Here is an 18340-nt window from a genome sequence, read left to right as displayed (position 1 = left end):
TGTCCCCAAACCTGTCTGAAATCAAATCAAATTCTCTACTCCTCTAAGCAACTGTCCGTACAAGTGTCCGGGTATGAATTGCTCTCCGCCAGAGTAACTGCCCCTGCACTTGGGGAAAACTTCATTTCCTAGTACCAGGGTCGGTCGGCCCCATTAACACAGTCACAATCTAGTCTCATGCTCCACAACTATGCTGTTGTCAGAGTAATGCCTTGGAGTGCTGGGTTTTGTTTTGTTTTTTTAAATATTAACACGTGGGGGTCACAGAAAGGATCCCAGTTAAGGAAATCTTTCACGTGGGGACTCAAAGGGTTAAAGATCAGGGAAGTTAATGGGTAACAGTGAGGGTTCCGTACTCTCAGGATCCCCCAACTCATATCCCAACTTGAGGGCAAGGTGGCAAGTAAAAAGTGCCCCCACCGCCAGGTCCCCCTTCCTTCACCCAACTCCTAGGCCAGTGCCTTCTCCCGGCGCCCTGGCTCTCGGCTCCAGCCCCCAAGTTGAAATGCAGGGAGAGGGGAGGCATTTAGGCCTCGCCTCCCAGCGGCCTTCTTCCCCCGGCCGGGGCGGGAGGGGACCCAGGAAGCCGCGCCTGGTTCCCCGGGGCGGGGGATGGGGTGGGGGGAGGAGGGTGGAGAGCCTAGGCCGCGCCTCCCACCCCGGCGGTCCTAGGCCTCGGCCCGCCCGAGGCGGGGCCCGGGGTCGGGTCGGCGGGCTGGGCGCCGGCTCACCCACCTGGGTTGCCAGTCATTCCAGCTCCGCGGGTACTTGGTGCCGCCGCCGCCGCTGCTCAGCCGAGACCCCGGGGCTCTGCGGCTCATTACCTTCCCCGACACGACATGGCCAAGCGCAGCCGCCCGAAGAAGCGCGAATCGCCGCCCGAACCGGCCGCCGCCGACACTCCGCTCCGGCCCGGGGCTGAGGAGGAAGCCGAGCAGGAGGAGGAGGCGGCGGAGGGCGGGGGAGGCGGACGGCCGTTCCGGGTTCCGCCTGAGCCCGCAGCGCAGGACTGGGAGGCGGGAGCGGCGCGGTGAGAGGGAGGCGGAGGAAGGGGAGGCGACGTCTCTTACAGGGCCGTACGCGGCCCGCGACGCCGGGGCGCAGGAGGAGGAGAACAGCGAGGAGGAGGCGGTGGCGGCGGAACCTCAAGCTCACACAGCCACGGCTACCCCACCTCCCGACTCCGCCCGCCGCGCCGCCGCTGCCGCACGGCATGCTGGGAGCGAGGGGCGGGGCCGAATCGGAAGGGCGGGGCCTGGGGCGGGGCCGGGCTCAGCGAGCGGACGATCCTCCCGCGCCCTGCGGTATTCTGCACTATCCGCGGACCTCGCCGAGGTCTGGCCCCGCCGCAGGGGATCACGGGAGAGGGGAATCTCCGCCACCACTCCCACACGCACACCCTCCCACATAAGCCCGGGAAAACACCTGACCCCCCGAGGGCCAGGCAGTAAGGTGTAAACAAGCATCCAATTAAGAACCTGGGGTGCCCTTGCTGGGGGGGGGGCGCGCGCGCGCACACACACACACACACACACACACACACACATACGGAGGCGTGCCTTTAGGGTTCACGTGCCTCCACGTTCCTCACCTTCTACGGTAAAAAGTGGAAATTAAAAAAAAAAAAGAGGGTGGGTATCTATTTACCCAGCCAACACCTGAAATGCCCATGGAGTCCTGACACCTTGACCATTTCTTCACATTGCAAAAAACTAAATTAAATAGAGAAAGCGGAGTACTCTCGAGCACCAGACCCGATTCCCTGCAATGTGAAATATGCTCTGAAATCCTCTCACCGTTACACTTGCCCACCTTCCCCTCCAAAAAGAGTCGGGGGGCTGGGGGGCAAACCTGAGCACTCTCTCCCCCACAGCGACAGTCTGCCAGAAAGACTTCACTAAAGCATCTGATACATGATGTGAATGCAATCCATATACATTGAGAAAAGGTCAGCAAGATGCACATCGAACAGGTAACAGGAGTTACCTTTGGAGAGGATAGTAAAAAGGATCTTACCCTTGTCTGCACAGAGGGTCTTAACCTATTTTATGTTGCAAGAAGAAAGTCTTTATATGTTGCTTGTGTGATTTAAAATGGTTACCAAAAGTACTTGAGATTATGAGGTGTTACACACTCATCCCGCTTCAACCCTGGGCTCCTTTCTTGTGCCCAGCAACCCCTCATAAAGGTATGATCCTGCCAGTTCTAGAGGATAGAAAGTTAGATTTTCAAAAGCACTTTTCTCCCCTCTCCCCTCCACCCATTCAGGAAAAAAGAAACTCCTCTGAACTGGGGCTATTTGACTCAACACAGAAATTCCCACTAGGTCAGACCCAAGCATGGTCACCCACATGTGTAAAAAAAAATTTTTTTTAATAAAATACCTGAGTGAAGAGAGATACATCTGGAAGGTACACACTCTACCCTGAAATTTGCCCTGGGTTCCCCTGCACTTGCTGTGAGGAAGGATCCCACCAGTTGTAAACGGGGCCCTACAAGAGGTATCTTTTCTTCCCTACTCTCTGATGAAGAGAAAAAGTCCCTCTTGAATGGAGTCCCAAGATTAGGGTCCCCTCACTCAGTATGGTTCTCTCTGGAAAATTGTTAATCCTGCCACAAGTTATTTTGGTTTGTTTGTAGTTAATGTCTAATTACATAAGCAACAGTGAACATATTGTCCTCAAGTATGTTTTTAATGTGCAGCCTAATCATGATTTATTCTTTCATTCAACATTCAGCAAAATTTATTGATCATCTACTAACCAAGCAGTTGGGGACAGGGACAGAGATCCAGACTCAATCCTTGTCCTTAAGCAACTCTGGGAGTAGAGGTCAGAGAGATAGATCTATTATTAGAAATGTCTGGAATTGTTATGTTTGCTCAATCTCCCCTCTCTCCACCATCCTGCAAGCCTGTCTTGCAATCTGACTAAAAAGGCCCCTTCCCCCAAAGCCTTTTCTTAATTCTAAGTTTTGACGATTCTTGGACCTGTCTTCCTCAGATCCTTTCCTTTTTGTGCTCCAGGTAAGTTGATGCTCTCTTCCTCTTTGGGACCCTCAGACCCATGAACAAATGGCTGATGTAGCCAATTAATCATTTTGACTTGCTTCAACAGTTGATTGCAACAAAGGTGCAGTGATGACCAAATTATGTCAATTGTTCAGATTCCAAAATGATTCCCAACAGAATAATCAGAACCTTAGACCCCTGAGAAAAATGTCAGGAGTCCTTTAACCTTTTCAAATTACAGAACAACAGCAGAGTACTTCAAGGAAGGGCTCTGGGTTCAAATTCCAACTCCACTTAAGAGCTGAGGGAGCATCAGCAAAGTTCCTGACTCTCACAGTGCCCCAGGTTCTCATATGTAAAATGAAGATGATAATATTAGCACTGACCTCTTGAGGATGTTGAGAGGATTAATAGCGATCTTGCATGTAAAGTGTTTTTCACAGTGCCTTCCACATGGTGAGCAATCAAAAAAAATTACCTAAAAATCAGATTCACCACTTCTCTGAAGCACGTGGCTATTTGGATAATATTTGACCAATGAAGAAAAAGAATAAAAAAGAAAAGTAGCTGGCAGGGGTTGTGCCCAGTTGCTCAAACAATTCCCTCTTATTTATCATTGTTTTTTCTACTTCTTTCATGGAAATGATTAACCCTCAAAAACAGTGTTGGCACAGGGGAGGTGTGAGGACATAGGAGGTGGGTAAGTGTCGTTTGGCAGCAACTTCCTGGAAAGCAACTTAAGAGTGTGTATCCAAAGACTTAAAATTAACGCCCTTTCCCCCACTAATTCTTCTCCTGGGAAACTATCCTAAGGAAATGTGCCACATTACAGACAAAGTGATTTTCTTAAAATAAAAATCAGATCATGCGAACATCCTACTTAAAATGCACCAATGGCTTCCCATTCTTAGGATAAAATCCAGACTCATCATTACTAAGAGCCTGTAAAAGCTGGCTTCTCCTGCATTGCAAACATCCCAGGGCTGCTCATACCCAAAACAGGATCCTAACAATGGTTCTAAAGTTTGTCCTTAGAGTAAAATGCCCTCATGTAGGCTGTACCCCAATTAAATCAGGATCTCTCAGTGTAGACTTGGGCATCAATACTTTTGACTTCCCCAGGGGATTCTAATATGCAGCCAAGATTGAGTAACACCACTTTTGAGCACCTAAGCACTGAAAAAGTTATTGAGGACCCCACCACATCCTCACCTCCCAATACATGTGGACTATAAAGACAATTCTAAACCACTGAGAAGAAAGAATTAAAAGCCCGGTTTTTCCCATGATGACTACTTGGATACTTAAAAATATATAGACATCAAATATGATCAACTCTGAAAACTTTCCAAAATTTTTTCTCACTTCTTTTAGTAGTTTTGCTTCACTGGTTCCATTAGCACTCCAATAATAGAGACAGAATTTCAGTTCCTGAAACACACTTAGCCTCTCCAGCCCCTGCACTTTTTTGTACTTGCTGTTCCCTCTGCCTGGAATGCCTTTCCTACCTTTACTCCCATCAAGGTTGGTACTGGGGTAAAGAGTGGAGCGCCTCTGGGGCCAAATTTAAGGAGGCACTCACTCTTGAGGTTGTCCAAGTGCCAACCCTGCACTTGCACCAGCCTGCGAGTGAGTGCCTCCTTAAATTAGGGCCTCTAGGCACCTCTTTTGTCTCACCCTAGTCCTGGCCCTCTTTTCCTGGCCCATCTCAAGTCTTTTTTTTTTTTTTTTTTTTAACATCTTTACTGGAGTATAATTACTTTACAATGGTGTGTTAGTTTCTGCTGTATAACAAAGTGAATCAGCTATATGTATACATATATCCCCTCCCTCTTGAGTCTCCCTCCTACCCTCCCTATCCCACTCCTCTAGGTGGTCACAGAGCACGGAGCTGATCTCCCTGTGCTATGTGGCTGCTTCCCACTAGCTATCTGTTTTACATTTGGTAGTGTACATATGGCCATGCCACTCTCTCACTTCATCCCAGCTTACCCTTCCCCTCCCGGTGTCCTTAAGTCCATTCTCTACGTCTGCATCTTTATTCCTGTCCTGCCCCTAGGTTCTTCAGAAACTTGTTTTTTTTTTTCAGATTCCATATATATGTGTTAGCATACGATATTTGTTTTTCTCTTTCTGACTTACTTCACTCTGTATGACAGTCTCTAGGTCCATCCACCTGACTACAAATAACTCAATTTTGTTTCTTTTTATGGCTGAGTAATATTCCATTGTATATATGTGCCACATCTTCTTTATCCATTCATCTGTCGATGGACACTTAGGTTGCTTCCATGTCCTGGCTATTGTAAATAGAGCTTCAATGAACATTGTAGTACATGACTCTTTTTGAATGATGGTTTTCTCAAGGTATACCATCTCAAGTCTTCTGAGAGGTTTTCCCTGAACTCCCTGCTCAAAAAAGCTGGCCAGTGCCCTTTCCAGGTGTGTTCTATCACACACCCTATTTCTTTCCTTGGTAACACCCATCACCATCTGCAAGTATTATGTCTCTTTGCATATTTATTATCTGTCTCACCCTTAGGATATGAGCTCTGTGAGATTCAAGTCCATACCTGTCTCACCTTTACCGCCTCCATCCCCAGCACACAGCACAGCACCTGACTCAGAGTAAGCACTCAAAAAATAGTTGTTAGTGGAAGGAATGAAATGGAAATTAACTAAGATACGGACCAAGATTGATACAGAAGTATTGGTCTCAGTTTTACTTATAAATAGCACACACAAAAAAAGAGGAGGCATTATTTCAGTGTCCAACAGTAGGAAACATTAGGAGACTGTCCATTCGTACTTGTAATTTTCTTCAGATTATTAAAAATTATAATTATGAAGATTTTAATGGAATCGGGAAGATATTATGCTTACATGTTTAAAAAAGAACATGAAATAGAGAAATGCAAATCAAAACTGCAATGAGGGGCTTCCCTGGTGGCGCAGTGGTTGAGAGTCTGTCTGCCGATGCAGGGGACATGGGTTCGTGTCCCGGTCCAGGAAGATCCCACATGCCACGGAGCAGCTGGGCCCATGAGCCATGGCCGCTGAGCCTGCGCGTCCAGAGCCTGTGCTCCACAACGGGAGAGGCCACAGCAGTGAGAGGCCCGCGTACCGCAAAAAAAAAAAAGCCTGCAATGAAGTATCACCTCACACCAGTCAGAATGGCCATCATCAAAATATCTACAAACAGGGGGACTTCCCTGGTGGCTCAGTGGTTAAGACTCCGTGATCCCAGTGCAGGGGGCCCAGGTTCAATACCTGGTTAGGAAACTAGATGCCACATGCATGCTGCAACCAAGAGTTCACATGCCACAACCAAGGAGCCAGCAAGTTGCAACTAACAAGCCTGCCTGCTGCAACTAAGACCTGGTGCAACCAAATAAATTAAATAAATAAATATTTATTTTAAAAGTCTATAAACAGAGACTTCCCTGGTTAAGAATCTGTGCTTCCACTGCAATGGACATGGGCACAGGTTCGATCCCTAGTCAGGGAATTGGGGTCCCACATGCCATGCAGCATGGCCAAAAACAAAGTCTACAAACAATAAATGCTGGAGAGGGTGTGGAGAAAAGGGAACATTCCTACACAGTTGGTGGGAATGTAAATTGGTACAATCATTATGGAGTACAGTTTGGAGGTTCCTTAAAAAACTAAAAATAGAACTACCATATGATCCAGCTGTCCCATGTCCCATTCCTGGGCATATATCTGGAGAAAACCATAATTCAAAAATATACATGGGGCTTCCCTGGTGGCGCAGTGGTTGAGAGTCTGCCTGCTGATGCAGAGGACACGGGTTTGTGCTTCGGTCCGGGAAGATCCCATGTGCCGCGGAGTGGCTGGGCCCGTGAGCCATGGCCGCTGAGCCTGTGCGTCTGGAGCCTGTGCTCCGCAACGGGAGAGGCCACAACAGTGAGAGGCCTGCGTACCGAAAAAAAAAATACATGCACCCCAATGTTCATAGCAGCACTATTTATAATAGCCAAGACATGGAAGCAACATAAATGTCCATCAACAGAGGAATGGAGGGGACTTCCCTGGTAGCACAGTGGTTAAGAATCCACCTGCCAATGCAGGGGACACGGATTCGAGCCCTGGTCTGGGAAAATCCCACATGCCACAGAGCAACTAAGCCTGTGTGCCACAACTACTGGGCCTGCGTGCCTAGAGCCTGTGCTGCACAAGAGAAGCCACCTCATTGAGAAGCCTGCACACCACAACGAAGAGTAGCCCCCCACTCACCGCAACTAGAGAAAGCTCACGCACAGCAACAAAGACCCAACGCAGCCAAAAATAAAATATAAATTAATTAATTAATTTTAAAATGAAAAAATAAAAAAAAGAGGAATGGATAAAGAAGATGTGGTATATATATACAATGGAATGTTACTAAGCCATTAAAAAGAATGAAATAATGCCGATTGCAGCAACGTGGATGGACTTAGAGATTGTCATACTAAGTGAGGTAAGTCAGACAAAGAGAAACATTGTATAATATCACTTATATGCAGAATCTAAAAAGAAATGATACAAGTGAAGTTATTTACAAAACAGAAACAGACTCACAGACTTAGAGAAAGGACTTCTGGTTACCGGGGGGGAAGGGTAGGGGAAAGGAATAGTTAGGAAGCTTGGGATTGACACGTACACACTGCTATATTTAAAATGGATAACCAACAAGGACCTACTGTATAGCACAGGGAACTCTGCTCAATATTATGTAAAACCTAAATAGGAAAACAATTTGAAAAAGAATAGATACATTTATATGTAAAATAAAGTAAAATGAAATAAAATAGTGGCAGAACCAAAAAAAATAAAATGTGGTACATATATACAATGGAATACTACTCAGCCATAAAAAAGAATCAAATAATGCCATTTGCAGCAACATGGATGAACCTAAAGATTATCATACTAAGTGAAGTAAGTCAGACAGAGAAAGACAAATATCATATGATATCATTTATATGTGGAATCTAAAAAAAAATACAAATGAACTTATTTAGAAAACAGAAACAGACTCACAGTTTCGAAAACAGACTTATGGTTACCAAAGGGGAAAGGTGGAGGGGAGGGATAAATTAGGAGTTTGGGATTAACAGATACACACTATTATATATAAAATAGATAATCAACAAGGACCTACTGTATAGCACAGGGAACTCTATTCAATATTCCATAATAACCTATATGGGAAAAGAATCTGAAAAATAATGGATACATGTATATGTGTAACTGAACCACTTTGCTGTACACCTGAAACTACCACAATATTGTAAATCAACTATACTCTAATATAAAATAAAAATTAAATTAAAAAGTAAAAAATAAATTAAAAACAGCATGAGATCCAAATGTGAACATGTGCTATGACCTCAGCTCAGTTAAAAAAGGGAGGGGAAGGTTTTATAGAAAAAAGATTAGAAAAAATGTATTAAATTTACTTAATATTGATATACTGTGATAAGTGGGATCACGGGTGATTTTTTCCCCTGCTTATTGCTCATTTTCTAATTAAAATATAGAAATAGTATTTGAAAACACAAATTTTTTTTTTTTTGAGGTACGCGGGCCTCTCACTGTTGCGGCCTCTCCCGTTGCGGAGCACAGGCTCCGGACGCGCAGGCTCAGCAGCCCTGGCTCACGGGCCCAGCCGCTCCGCGGCATGTGGGATCTTCCTGGACCGGGGCACGAACCCGTGTCCCCTGCATCGGCAGGCGGACTCTCAACCGCTGCGCCACCAGGGAAGCCCTGAAAACACAATTTTAAGGAACTTCCCTGGTGGCACAGTGGTTAAGAATCCGCCTGCCCATGCAGGCCACACGGGTTCGAGCCCTGGTCCAGGAAGATCCCACATGCCACGGAGCAACAAAGCCCTTGCATCACAACTACTGAGCCTGCACTCCAGAGCCACAACTACTGAGCCTGCGTGCCACAACTACTGAGCCTGTGAGCTGCAACTACTGAAGCCCACGCACCTAGAGCCCGTGCTCTGCAACAAGAGAAGCCACCGCAATGAGAAGCCTGCGCACTGCAAGGAAGAGTAGCCCACGCTCGCCACAGCTAGAGAAAGTCCTCGCACAGCAATGAAGATCCAACGCAGACAAAAATAAATTAATTAATTAAAAAGATGCCGCTCCACGGTATGTGGGATCTTCCCGGACCAGGGCACGAACCCGTGTCCCCGGCATCGGCAGGCGGACTCTCAAACACTGCGCCACCAGGGAAGCCCGAAACACACAATTTTTTTAAAAAAGCTAAAGCATTTGATAAATACGTGTTGAATGAACGAACAGAGAAACAATACTCTTATGTGGCAGTGACCGACATAGAACAATTAAATAAACTTTGGCCAAGGCATAGAGTGTTAGCTCTAATAATGGTGACCAACTCTAGCTAATATTTATTGAGCATTTGCTAATGCCTATTTTACTAATTTACTTCATGGAATTCTCCAAAACCACGCTATGCGGTAGGTATCTCTGATGCCAAGAGTAACTGAGCAGCCTGTCCAAAATCACCCAGCTGGTAGCAGGCAGGGGACTGTCATAGGCAGGAACAGAAGGGACATTTGGTCCTGCGCCTGACTTCACATTCATCAAGGTTTCAGATTTAGACCTTTGACGTTATTGCCTAATGAGGCTATACACAAAGTCCCAAAAACACACTGACAAGGAAGTAGCCTGGATTTTAAAAATTGTGTCCCCTTACCAGCCCACACACCTGGAGGGGCTGTGCATTTACCCTTTATAATTGTATTACATTATTCACCTGTTGAATAGGTAATCCTTTTGCATTGTAGTTTCTTCCCTCTTGTGTTAAAAGTGGTCAGTTGTAAAAAGAAAACTGTTAAAATATACCATAAATGCTGTGTCCTGTTCGCTATTTCTTAATTTTTTAATACACTCAGAAACTCCAAAACTATAAGTTGACCTGAGCCTTTAACTTCTGAAAGACCCTGGCATCAGGATTTGAACACAGGCACCAGGATTTTCCTAGATAGATCTTCCAAATTTCCTAGACAGACACTCAAATGTATAACCTGAGTAAACAAATCTGGGGATCTATAATCCCCAGATCTGGTGCAGGATTAACCCCAATTCGTCTCCAAAAATCAAGGGATGTCATTCTCAAACAGGAGACTGGAGTACAAGAGGGATTTTTAAAAAGTAAATCCACATCACAGAGACATTAAAGCAGATTTTTTGAAAAGAAAAACAGCAGCCCTCATATTCCTGCTCCCAGCTAGGAAAGCTTTGTCACAGGTCAGGCTCCCTCAGTAAGGGCTATTTTTATAGCCAGTTTTCAAGTTGGTGCTGAAGGAATTTGGCTGGGAAACCTCTTGACACATTTGAAATCTCCCCTCAGGCTGCCTCAGCTTGAGGCAAGGCCAAGCTTCTGTGAATCAGGGCACAAGATGTGCTGCCCAGTGACTCGTGCACACTCCGGACAATAAAATAGAGGACAATGATGCCTATCCAAAGCTGTTTGTGACATAAAGTGCAGGAAACCTGAGGGTGAGATTCCCCCATGCTTGGCTCTGAGGTGCCCAGGAAGTTATATGATGATTCTAAAGGAGCCAGCTCCTTTGCTTTTTAAGATTTAAGCAATATCAGGCACATATGTAAATAAAATGCAGATTATATAAATAAAATTTCCCCAGCAAGTCATTGCCGTCTATTGTTTGTACAGTCATCTTTTAACATTTTAAAAAGGTGTCCTGTGTTGGACTTCCCTGGTAGCGCAGTGGTTAAGAATCCGCCTGCCAATGCAGGGGACACGGGTTCGAGCCCTGGTCAGGGAAGATCCCACATGTCGCGGAGCAGCTAAGCCCATGTACCACAACTACTGAGCCTGTGCTCTAGAACCCGCGAGCCGCAACTACTGAAGCTCACGTGCCTAGAGCCCGTGCTCCGCCACAAGAGAAGCCACCGCAATGAGAAGCCCGCACACCGCAACAAAGAGTAGACCTTGCTCGCCGCAACTAGAGAAAGCCCGTGCACGGCAACCAAGACCCAATGCAGCCAAAAATAAATAAATAAAAATTTAAAATAAATAAAAAGATGTCCTGTGTATATCTCCTTCTTGTACCTAGTATATGTCTTTCTGAAGAACTGGATTGTAGGGGAGCAAAACTTTTTTTTCAAATGCTAATTGTTAAGTATCGTCCGGCCAAAGATAGTTTATCTTCCTTTCTCGCAGGCCTTTAGTAGAAGCTCCTACCAGTGTAGACTTTGGTTTTTCCTCATTTTTTAATCTGTGACTTCTAGTGTTGTTTCCTTGTCTCTTATCCACCTTCAGCCTTCTGAAACGTTTTGCCTGAAGTCAGGGCCCACCAGGATTGGGTTGAAGAGAAAGGATATTAATGTGTTGGGGGTGGGAAGAGGAGGTGTAGAGATGGAAGTTAACCCAGGGCAAAGAAGAGTGGTGCCTTTAGTACTTGTTGTCACTGCCTGGAAGTCACCCAAGTCTGATATGATGATGATGATACAGTTGATAATAACCATAGCTGACATTTACTGGGCTTTTGCTCCTCCCCAGTCATGGTACAAAGGCTCTACAATAACTAGCTCATCGTTTATGGAACCCTCAAGATGATCACATAAGATTGATTGCTCTTCTTATTCCCCTTTTACAGATGATGCAGAGGCTTATAGTGGACACAACTCGCCCAAGGTGACATAGGTAGCATACAGTAGAGCTGAAGCTTAAATTCACATGCCTGTCCCCATGTTGCCCGGATAATTTACTTTACCCAACAATTGACTTAATGCATCAATGTCTATGAGTAGCCATTTTTAAAAAAGCAAACAGGTGTTGCAAATTTAATTCACTATAGTTAAAGAGCCTACCAAATAAGGGAGGGATAAATATTTCCCTGCAGAGCTCGCTGAAATAGAACTCTTTGACCTCTTTAGTGCACTGCTATATGCGTTACTGAAACTGAAACGATCCCTTCATCCCATGCCAAGGAGGCAAACGCAGGCTTATTCTGGAAGGTCTTCTGTGCTACAATGATTTGAAGGTCACTCTGCTTGGCCTGGGTGTTTGGAACATCCCCCAGGCATACCACCTCTCAGGGGACCCTCCTGCTGGGCCTTGGAAGAAGCTTCTCAGTAAAAGCATGACTTGAGGTGACTTTTGGATGCAGGGGAAGCAGATGGCCGAGTATGACATCACCTGGGGTAAGGGAAACAGAAATATGAAAATAATAGGATTGTAGGAAAATAATAGCCTAATCTCCAAATCACTGGCTAGTGTTTGGGAAGTGTTTATTCCTAGCAAATACCAGGGATGGAAGAGAGCTAATAAAAGACAAAGCCTGGCCTTGAGCTCCCCAATTTAAACTCAGAAACCACCCTTTTCACCATTTTGTTAAAATAATAGTGACTACTTACTGGGAATTTTAATTATATTTATTTCTAACTGCCACCATTCCTCAAACGCTGGGAGGTAAATATTATCAAATCCTGATTTTTACATAGGAGGAAACTGTACTCAGAAAGTTTAGTGAGTAACTTGCCCCAGACCACCCAGCTGGCAAGTAGCAGAACCTGGTTTTAAACCTGGGGCTATCTGATGTCAAAGAAAACCTGAAAACCACTTGAGGGGCATGTAATGGAGGAATATTTTTTCTGGTCAGTCCATAAAGTACCAAAATGATGTGCCTCTAAGGACACTATCAACAGGGTGAAAAGGAGAAAATATCTGCAAATCATATATCTGAAAAGGATATCCAGAACATACAAAGACCTCCTACAACTCAACACCGGCAACAGCAAAATAAACAAGTCAATTAAAAAAATGGGCAAAGGACTTGAAAAGACACTTCTCCAAAGAAGATACACAAATGGCCAATAAGCACATGAAAAGATGCTCAACATCACTAATCATTAAGAAAGTTCAAAACAAAATCACAATAGGATACCACTTTACACCAATTAGGACAGCCCTTATAAACAAACAAACAGAAACTAACAAGTGTTGGCCAGGAAGTGGAGAAAATAGAACCCTTGTAAGTTGCTGATGGGCATGTAAAATAGTGCAGACACTGTGAAAAACAGTATGGAGGGTCCTCAAAAAATTAAAAAATAGAATTACCATATGATTCAGCCATTCCACTTCTGGGTATATGCCCAAAAGAATTGAAAGCAGGAACTCAAACAGGTATTTGCGCACCCATGTTCATGGTAGCATTATTCACATAGCCAAAGACAGAAGCCATCCAAGTGTCTGTTGATGGATGAATGGATAAATAAAATGTGGTAAATCCATACGATGGCATATTATTCACCCTTAAAAAGAAAGGAAATTCTGACGTATGCTACAATATAGATGAACTTTCCAGACGTTATACTATGTGAAAGAAACTATACACAAAAAACAAATACTGAAAAAAAAAAAAAAACAAATACTGTATGATTCTACTTATAGGAGGAACTTAGAGTAATCAAATTCATAGGGACAGAAAGTAGAATGGTGGTTGCCAGGGCCTAGGAGGAGGGGAGAATGGGGAGTTACTGTTAAATAATAGGTGTAGAGTTTCAGTTTGGGAGGATGATGAGTTTCTGGAGATGGATGGTGGTGATGGTAGAACAACAGTGTGAATGTACTTAATGCCACTGAACTATACACATAAATAGTAAATTTTATGTTATGTATATTTTACATCAATTTTAAAATGGTAAAAAAAAAGTAGAGAAAGAACAAGTCGTAGGAACTATTACTGGTCTCTACCTAATAACTCTGCCTTCCTAATGTTAACACGAAGCAAAAATAACAATCTCTAACTTTAAAAATAATAATAATTTAAATTATTTTTAAAGTAATGAATAATGGATTTTTCTTATGTGCTATTTATAGAAATACTTTTTAGATTAAAAAATATTGCTGGGCTTCCCTGGTGGCGCAGTGGTTGAGAGTCCGCCTGTAAAAATATTGCTAACACCAGCATCAGAATAGAGTTTGGGAAAACTGCTGGAACCAAATTAACTGTATTCAAACTTTCTGGAAGACAGAACATATGAATAAGAGTGGTAGTTTATACTAACATTGTCCAACATGGTAGCCACTAGCCACTTGGGGCTATTGAGCGCTTGAAATGTGGCTGGTTCCCATTGAGATATGATGTAAGTAAAATATACACCAGCTTTCAAAGACTTATTACCAAAAATAGAGTGTAAACTATCTCATTAATAATTTTTGCATTGATTGTATGAAGTGATAATATTTTGGATATATTGGGTTAAATAAACTATATTGTTAAAATTAATTTCATCTGTTTCTCTTTACTTTTTCTTTGTTTTGTTTTTTTTTTTTGGCCGCACTGTGTAGCTTGTGGGATCTTAGTTCCCCGACCAGAGACTGAACCCAGGCCCTGGGCAGTGAAAGCATGGATTCCTATCCACTGGACCACCAGGGAATTCTCTCTACTTTTTAAATGTGGTTATTTTCTCCTTACTTTTTAAAAGTTTCAAATTATATATGTGGCTCAAATTATATTTCTATTGGACAGAGCTGTGCTAGATAAAGGATAAGAATGAACCTTTATTAAGCACTGTCTAAGGGATGCTGACACTGTATCTGGGCAGCTCTAGAGATACAAGCTATTCCTGGGGCCTTGGCAGCTCATCTGCAATCTCTGCTGAGAATTACCTCCCAGGGTCTCCTCACAAGACCCAACCTTTGTAACCTTCAAGGCCCAAATGAGATCTTGCATTCAATTTATCTTTAAGACCTGACCCTATAGAATTATCTTAACCATTCCTTTTGACACCTAAGTGTATTAAGTCTTAACTCCCCTATCAAGCCGATGTGGGTAGTTTGTAAGATTTTTGGTGAGGAAACACACAACAAGCACCCTATGTCTTCTACTAGTCTATACACACAACAGACATCAACAATCAATCACAGCACTATACCCACAAGAGACATTAAGAATCAATCACATGGACTTCCCTGGTGGTGCAGTGGTTAAGAATCCACCAGCCAATGTAGGGGACACAGGTTCAATCCCTAGACACTTCTCCAAAGAAGATACACAAATGGCCAATAAGCACATGAAAAGATGCTCAACATCACTAATCATTAAGAAAGTTCAAAACAAAATCACAATAGGATACCACTTTACACCAATTAGGACAGCCCTTATAAACAAACAAACAGAAACTAACAAGTGTTGGCCAGGAAGTGGAGAAAATAGAACCCTTGTAAGTTGCTGATGGGCATGTAAAATAGTGCAGACACTGTGAAAAACAGTATGGAGGGTCCTCAAAAAATTAAAAAATAGAATTACCATATGATTCAGCCATTCCACTTCTGGGTATATGCCCAAAAGAATTGAAAGCAGGAACTCAAACAGGTATTTGCGCACCCATGTTCATGGTAGCATTATTCACATAGCCAAAGACAGAAGCCATCCAAGTGTCTGTTGATGGATGAATGGATAAATAAAATGTGGTAAATCCATACGATGGCATATTATTCACCCTTAAAAAGAAAGGAAATTCTGACGTATGCTACAATATAGATGAACTTTCCAGACGTTATACTATGTGAAAGAAACTATACACAAAAAACAAATACTGAAAAAAAAAAAAAAAACAAATACTGTATGATTCTACTTATAGGAGGAACTTAGAGTAATGCAACTAAGCCCGTGCACTACAACTACTGAGCCCTCGTACCACAACTACTGAAGCTCATGTGCTCTAGGGCCTGTGTGCTGCAACTACAGAAGCCCTTGCACCTAGAGCCCGTGCTCTGCCACAAGAGGAGCCACCGCAATGAGAAGCCCGTGTGCCGCAACTAGAGAAAGCCCTTGCACAGCAATGAAGACCCAATGCAGCCATAAGTAAACACATTAAAAAAAAAAATCAATCACAGCATATTTGCCCTCCAAGTCCTTTCAAGGTCTTATTATTGTTTTTAATACAGAGCTCTAGGCAGCCACTACCCATTGATCAAAATTGTCATGAGAGAAAAAACCTATTTGTCAACCCTGTAATAGAGTCTTAGTGAATAAGATTGGCAGAGTAAATTCAGCAAAGAAGCATATGTTTAAAGTTTTCTCTCTTTGAATCATAGGCTATATAACAAAAAAATGAGACCAATAAGTAGATTTTATTAATAGTGTGTCTTCAGCATGCTATTGTTGCCTGACACCAGGTATATGGGTAATGCCCGTGTGTCTACTGAAGACCGGGGAAGTTGTAAAACATGTTGTCTGTCTTTTTGGGGATTCTTTTCATCAGGTCCCTCATTCCCTCTCCAAGTAGGTACTGAACAAAAGGTATTAGCATTATATACCACGTCAGGGTCTCCAAAAGTGAGTTTCACAGAACACTAGTTCTGTAATTCTTAGGATGCTAATAAATATTCAATGAAGAATGAATTCTCTAGTCAAATAAGTGAGAAGCATTGGGTTTATAAAACGTTAAAATGATTTATTGTTACTCTCCAAAAAGAGGATCTAGTATGCTCCCCAATTTTTCTGATGTAGAGTCCCATTTTCACATCTTGAGGAGCTACGTTCTAAGAAACATATTTTAGGAAATACTGTTCCAAAGATCAGCGCTGATGCTTTGTTTTTGAAATGGCTCAGGAGAGGGTGGGAGGGAGGAACACTGATGCTAAGAATCACTGTAGTCTTTCCTTTATTTTCAAATTTATTTCTTCGAACCCGGGCATTTGTTGCCATCATTTAATTGATGGTTAACCGGTGATAGATGAATCATCATGGTTATTTAGAGTGGAAGACAAATAAGCCATGGCCTGATCCACCCCCTTGAGTTTGCTGATGAGGAAACTGAGGCTCAGGGAGATTAAGTGCCCTAGCCAAAGTCACGAAGCGTATCAGTGTCTAACAAATTAGAAAGCTTAAAAAAAAATAAAAGGGGGGGTGGTAGTTAAAATATGAAGTGGCCCAGAACTATCACCTCCATAATCTCCTGTCTCTTAGACTACCCTCATCTTTCATTTGTTTACTTGATTTACTTGCAAGAGAAAATTACATTTTGTGAGAGGTCTGGGAATGCGGACACACTCCTTTCATCCAACAGAAATAAAGAAGAGACTTATTGCAGCAGAAAGTAGGAGAGAGACTCAGCTCTGTCAGCCTCCCTGGGGAAAGCGGGCAAAGTGAGTATTCATGTTAGAGTTCTTTCTACTCATGACGATACCATTCAAAGAGCTTCTCTGGCTTGGTTTCTAGAGTTCTGGACATAACTTTACTGTTCTGAATGCACAGTGTCCTCCAAACGTGGGCCCAGTGACAAGTAATGGTTAATGGTTGGAGCTGGCCTCTCAGCGGAGAGCTTTGCAGAATTTGACAACTCAGCCGACCTCAGCAATTCAGCCATCCCACACATTTCATGGCTTCTACTCTTGTGCAGCCCAAACAATTTTCCCCCTGGCAAATCTAATCAACACTGACCTTGACTAGCTCAGGGTTTCTCAACCTTAGCACTGTTGGCATTTGGAGCCAGATAATTACCTGCTGCGGGGGGCTGTCCTTTGCAGGACGTTTAGCAGCTTCCCTGGCCTCTACTCACCGGATGCCAGTGGCATCCCCTAACTTGTAACAATCAAATATAGGTCCAGACATCAACAAATGCCCCTTGGGGAGCAAAACTGCCCCTGGCTGAGAACCATGGTTAGATGAACCCAAGGAGGATGACCACCACTTCCAACAGACAGTGAGCTTCTCAGACAAGGGACTCAGGAAACATGTGTTAATCATCTTTGTATCTCTCTCCCTGGCACATAGTAGGTGTTCACTCACCAATTCATTCCACAAATATTTGTTAAGCACCTATTTTGTCCTAGGCACTCTTGCAGGAGATAGGAATACAGCACTGAACATCAGGTAATCCCTGGCTTCAAGGAGTTTATATTCCAGAGGGGGCAAGATATTAAAAATATAAATAAAAGTATAAATAAATACAGAGGGTAATTTTAGGCACTAAGGGCTTTGAAGAAAAATTGCAGATAAATATGAAAGAGGGCTGCCTTAGACAGAGTACTCTATCAGTTGGAATTAAGTTGGTAACAGGATCCAAAATAACTGTGACTTCAACAAAAGTTTGTTTCTCTCTCAAGTAGAAGTCCAAAAGCAAGTAATCCAGGGCTGTTATGGCAGTTCTGCTCCATGAAGTCCTCAGTGATCCAGCTCCTTCCATTCTGTTGCTCTGCCGTGCTTGGCCTCCATTTCCAAAGTTACCTCATGGTCTGAGGTGGCTGCTCCAGCTCCAGCCATCAGTTTATGTTCCAGCCAGCAGAATGAATAAATGGGGAGAAGAAGCTAAAGGCATG

The 18340-nt window shown here is 43.5% G+C and overlaps 1 protein-coding gene across 3 annotated transcripts in view; it reads right to left on the bottom strand.

Annotated features, from left to right (window-relative positions):
- Positions 1–1165, bottom strand: part of SMG1 (SMG1 nonsense mediated mRNA decay associated PI3K related kinase) — a 94694-nt gene extending 93529 nt beyond the window's left edge. For 2 of the 3 annotated variants that reach the window (XM_024744169.1, XM_024744170.1), the window contains exon 1: positions 736–1165. Coding sequence is in view for 2 of the 3 variants with exons in the window: in XM_024744170.1 (XP_024599938.1) it covers positions 736–821 (86 nt within the window). In the remaining variant the exon portion in view is untranslated. The remainder of the gene's footprint in view (positions 1–735) is intronic. The other variant, XM_024744168.1, reaches the window with a different exon arrangement.
- Between the last annotated feature and the right edge of the window lie 17175 nt (positions 1166–18340).

This window comes from Neophocaena asiaeorientalis, unplaced genomic scaffold (genome assembly GCF_003031525.2).
Source record: "Neophocaena asiaeorientalis asiaeorientalis breed wild unplaced genomic scaffold, Neophocaena_asiaeorientalis_V1.1 scaffold91, whole genome shotgun sequence".
Classification (NCBI taxonomy): Eukaryota; Metazoa; Chordata; class Mammalia; order Artiodactyla; family Phocoenidae; genus Neophocaena; species Neophocaena asiaeorientalis.
This window is presented reverse-complemented; position numbering and strand designations above follow the sequence as displayed.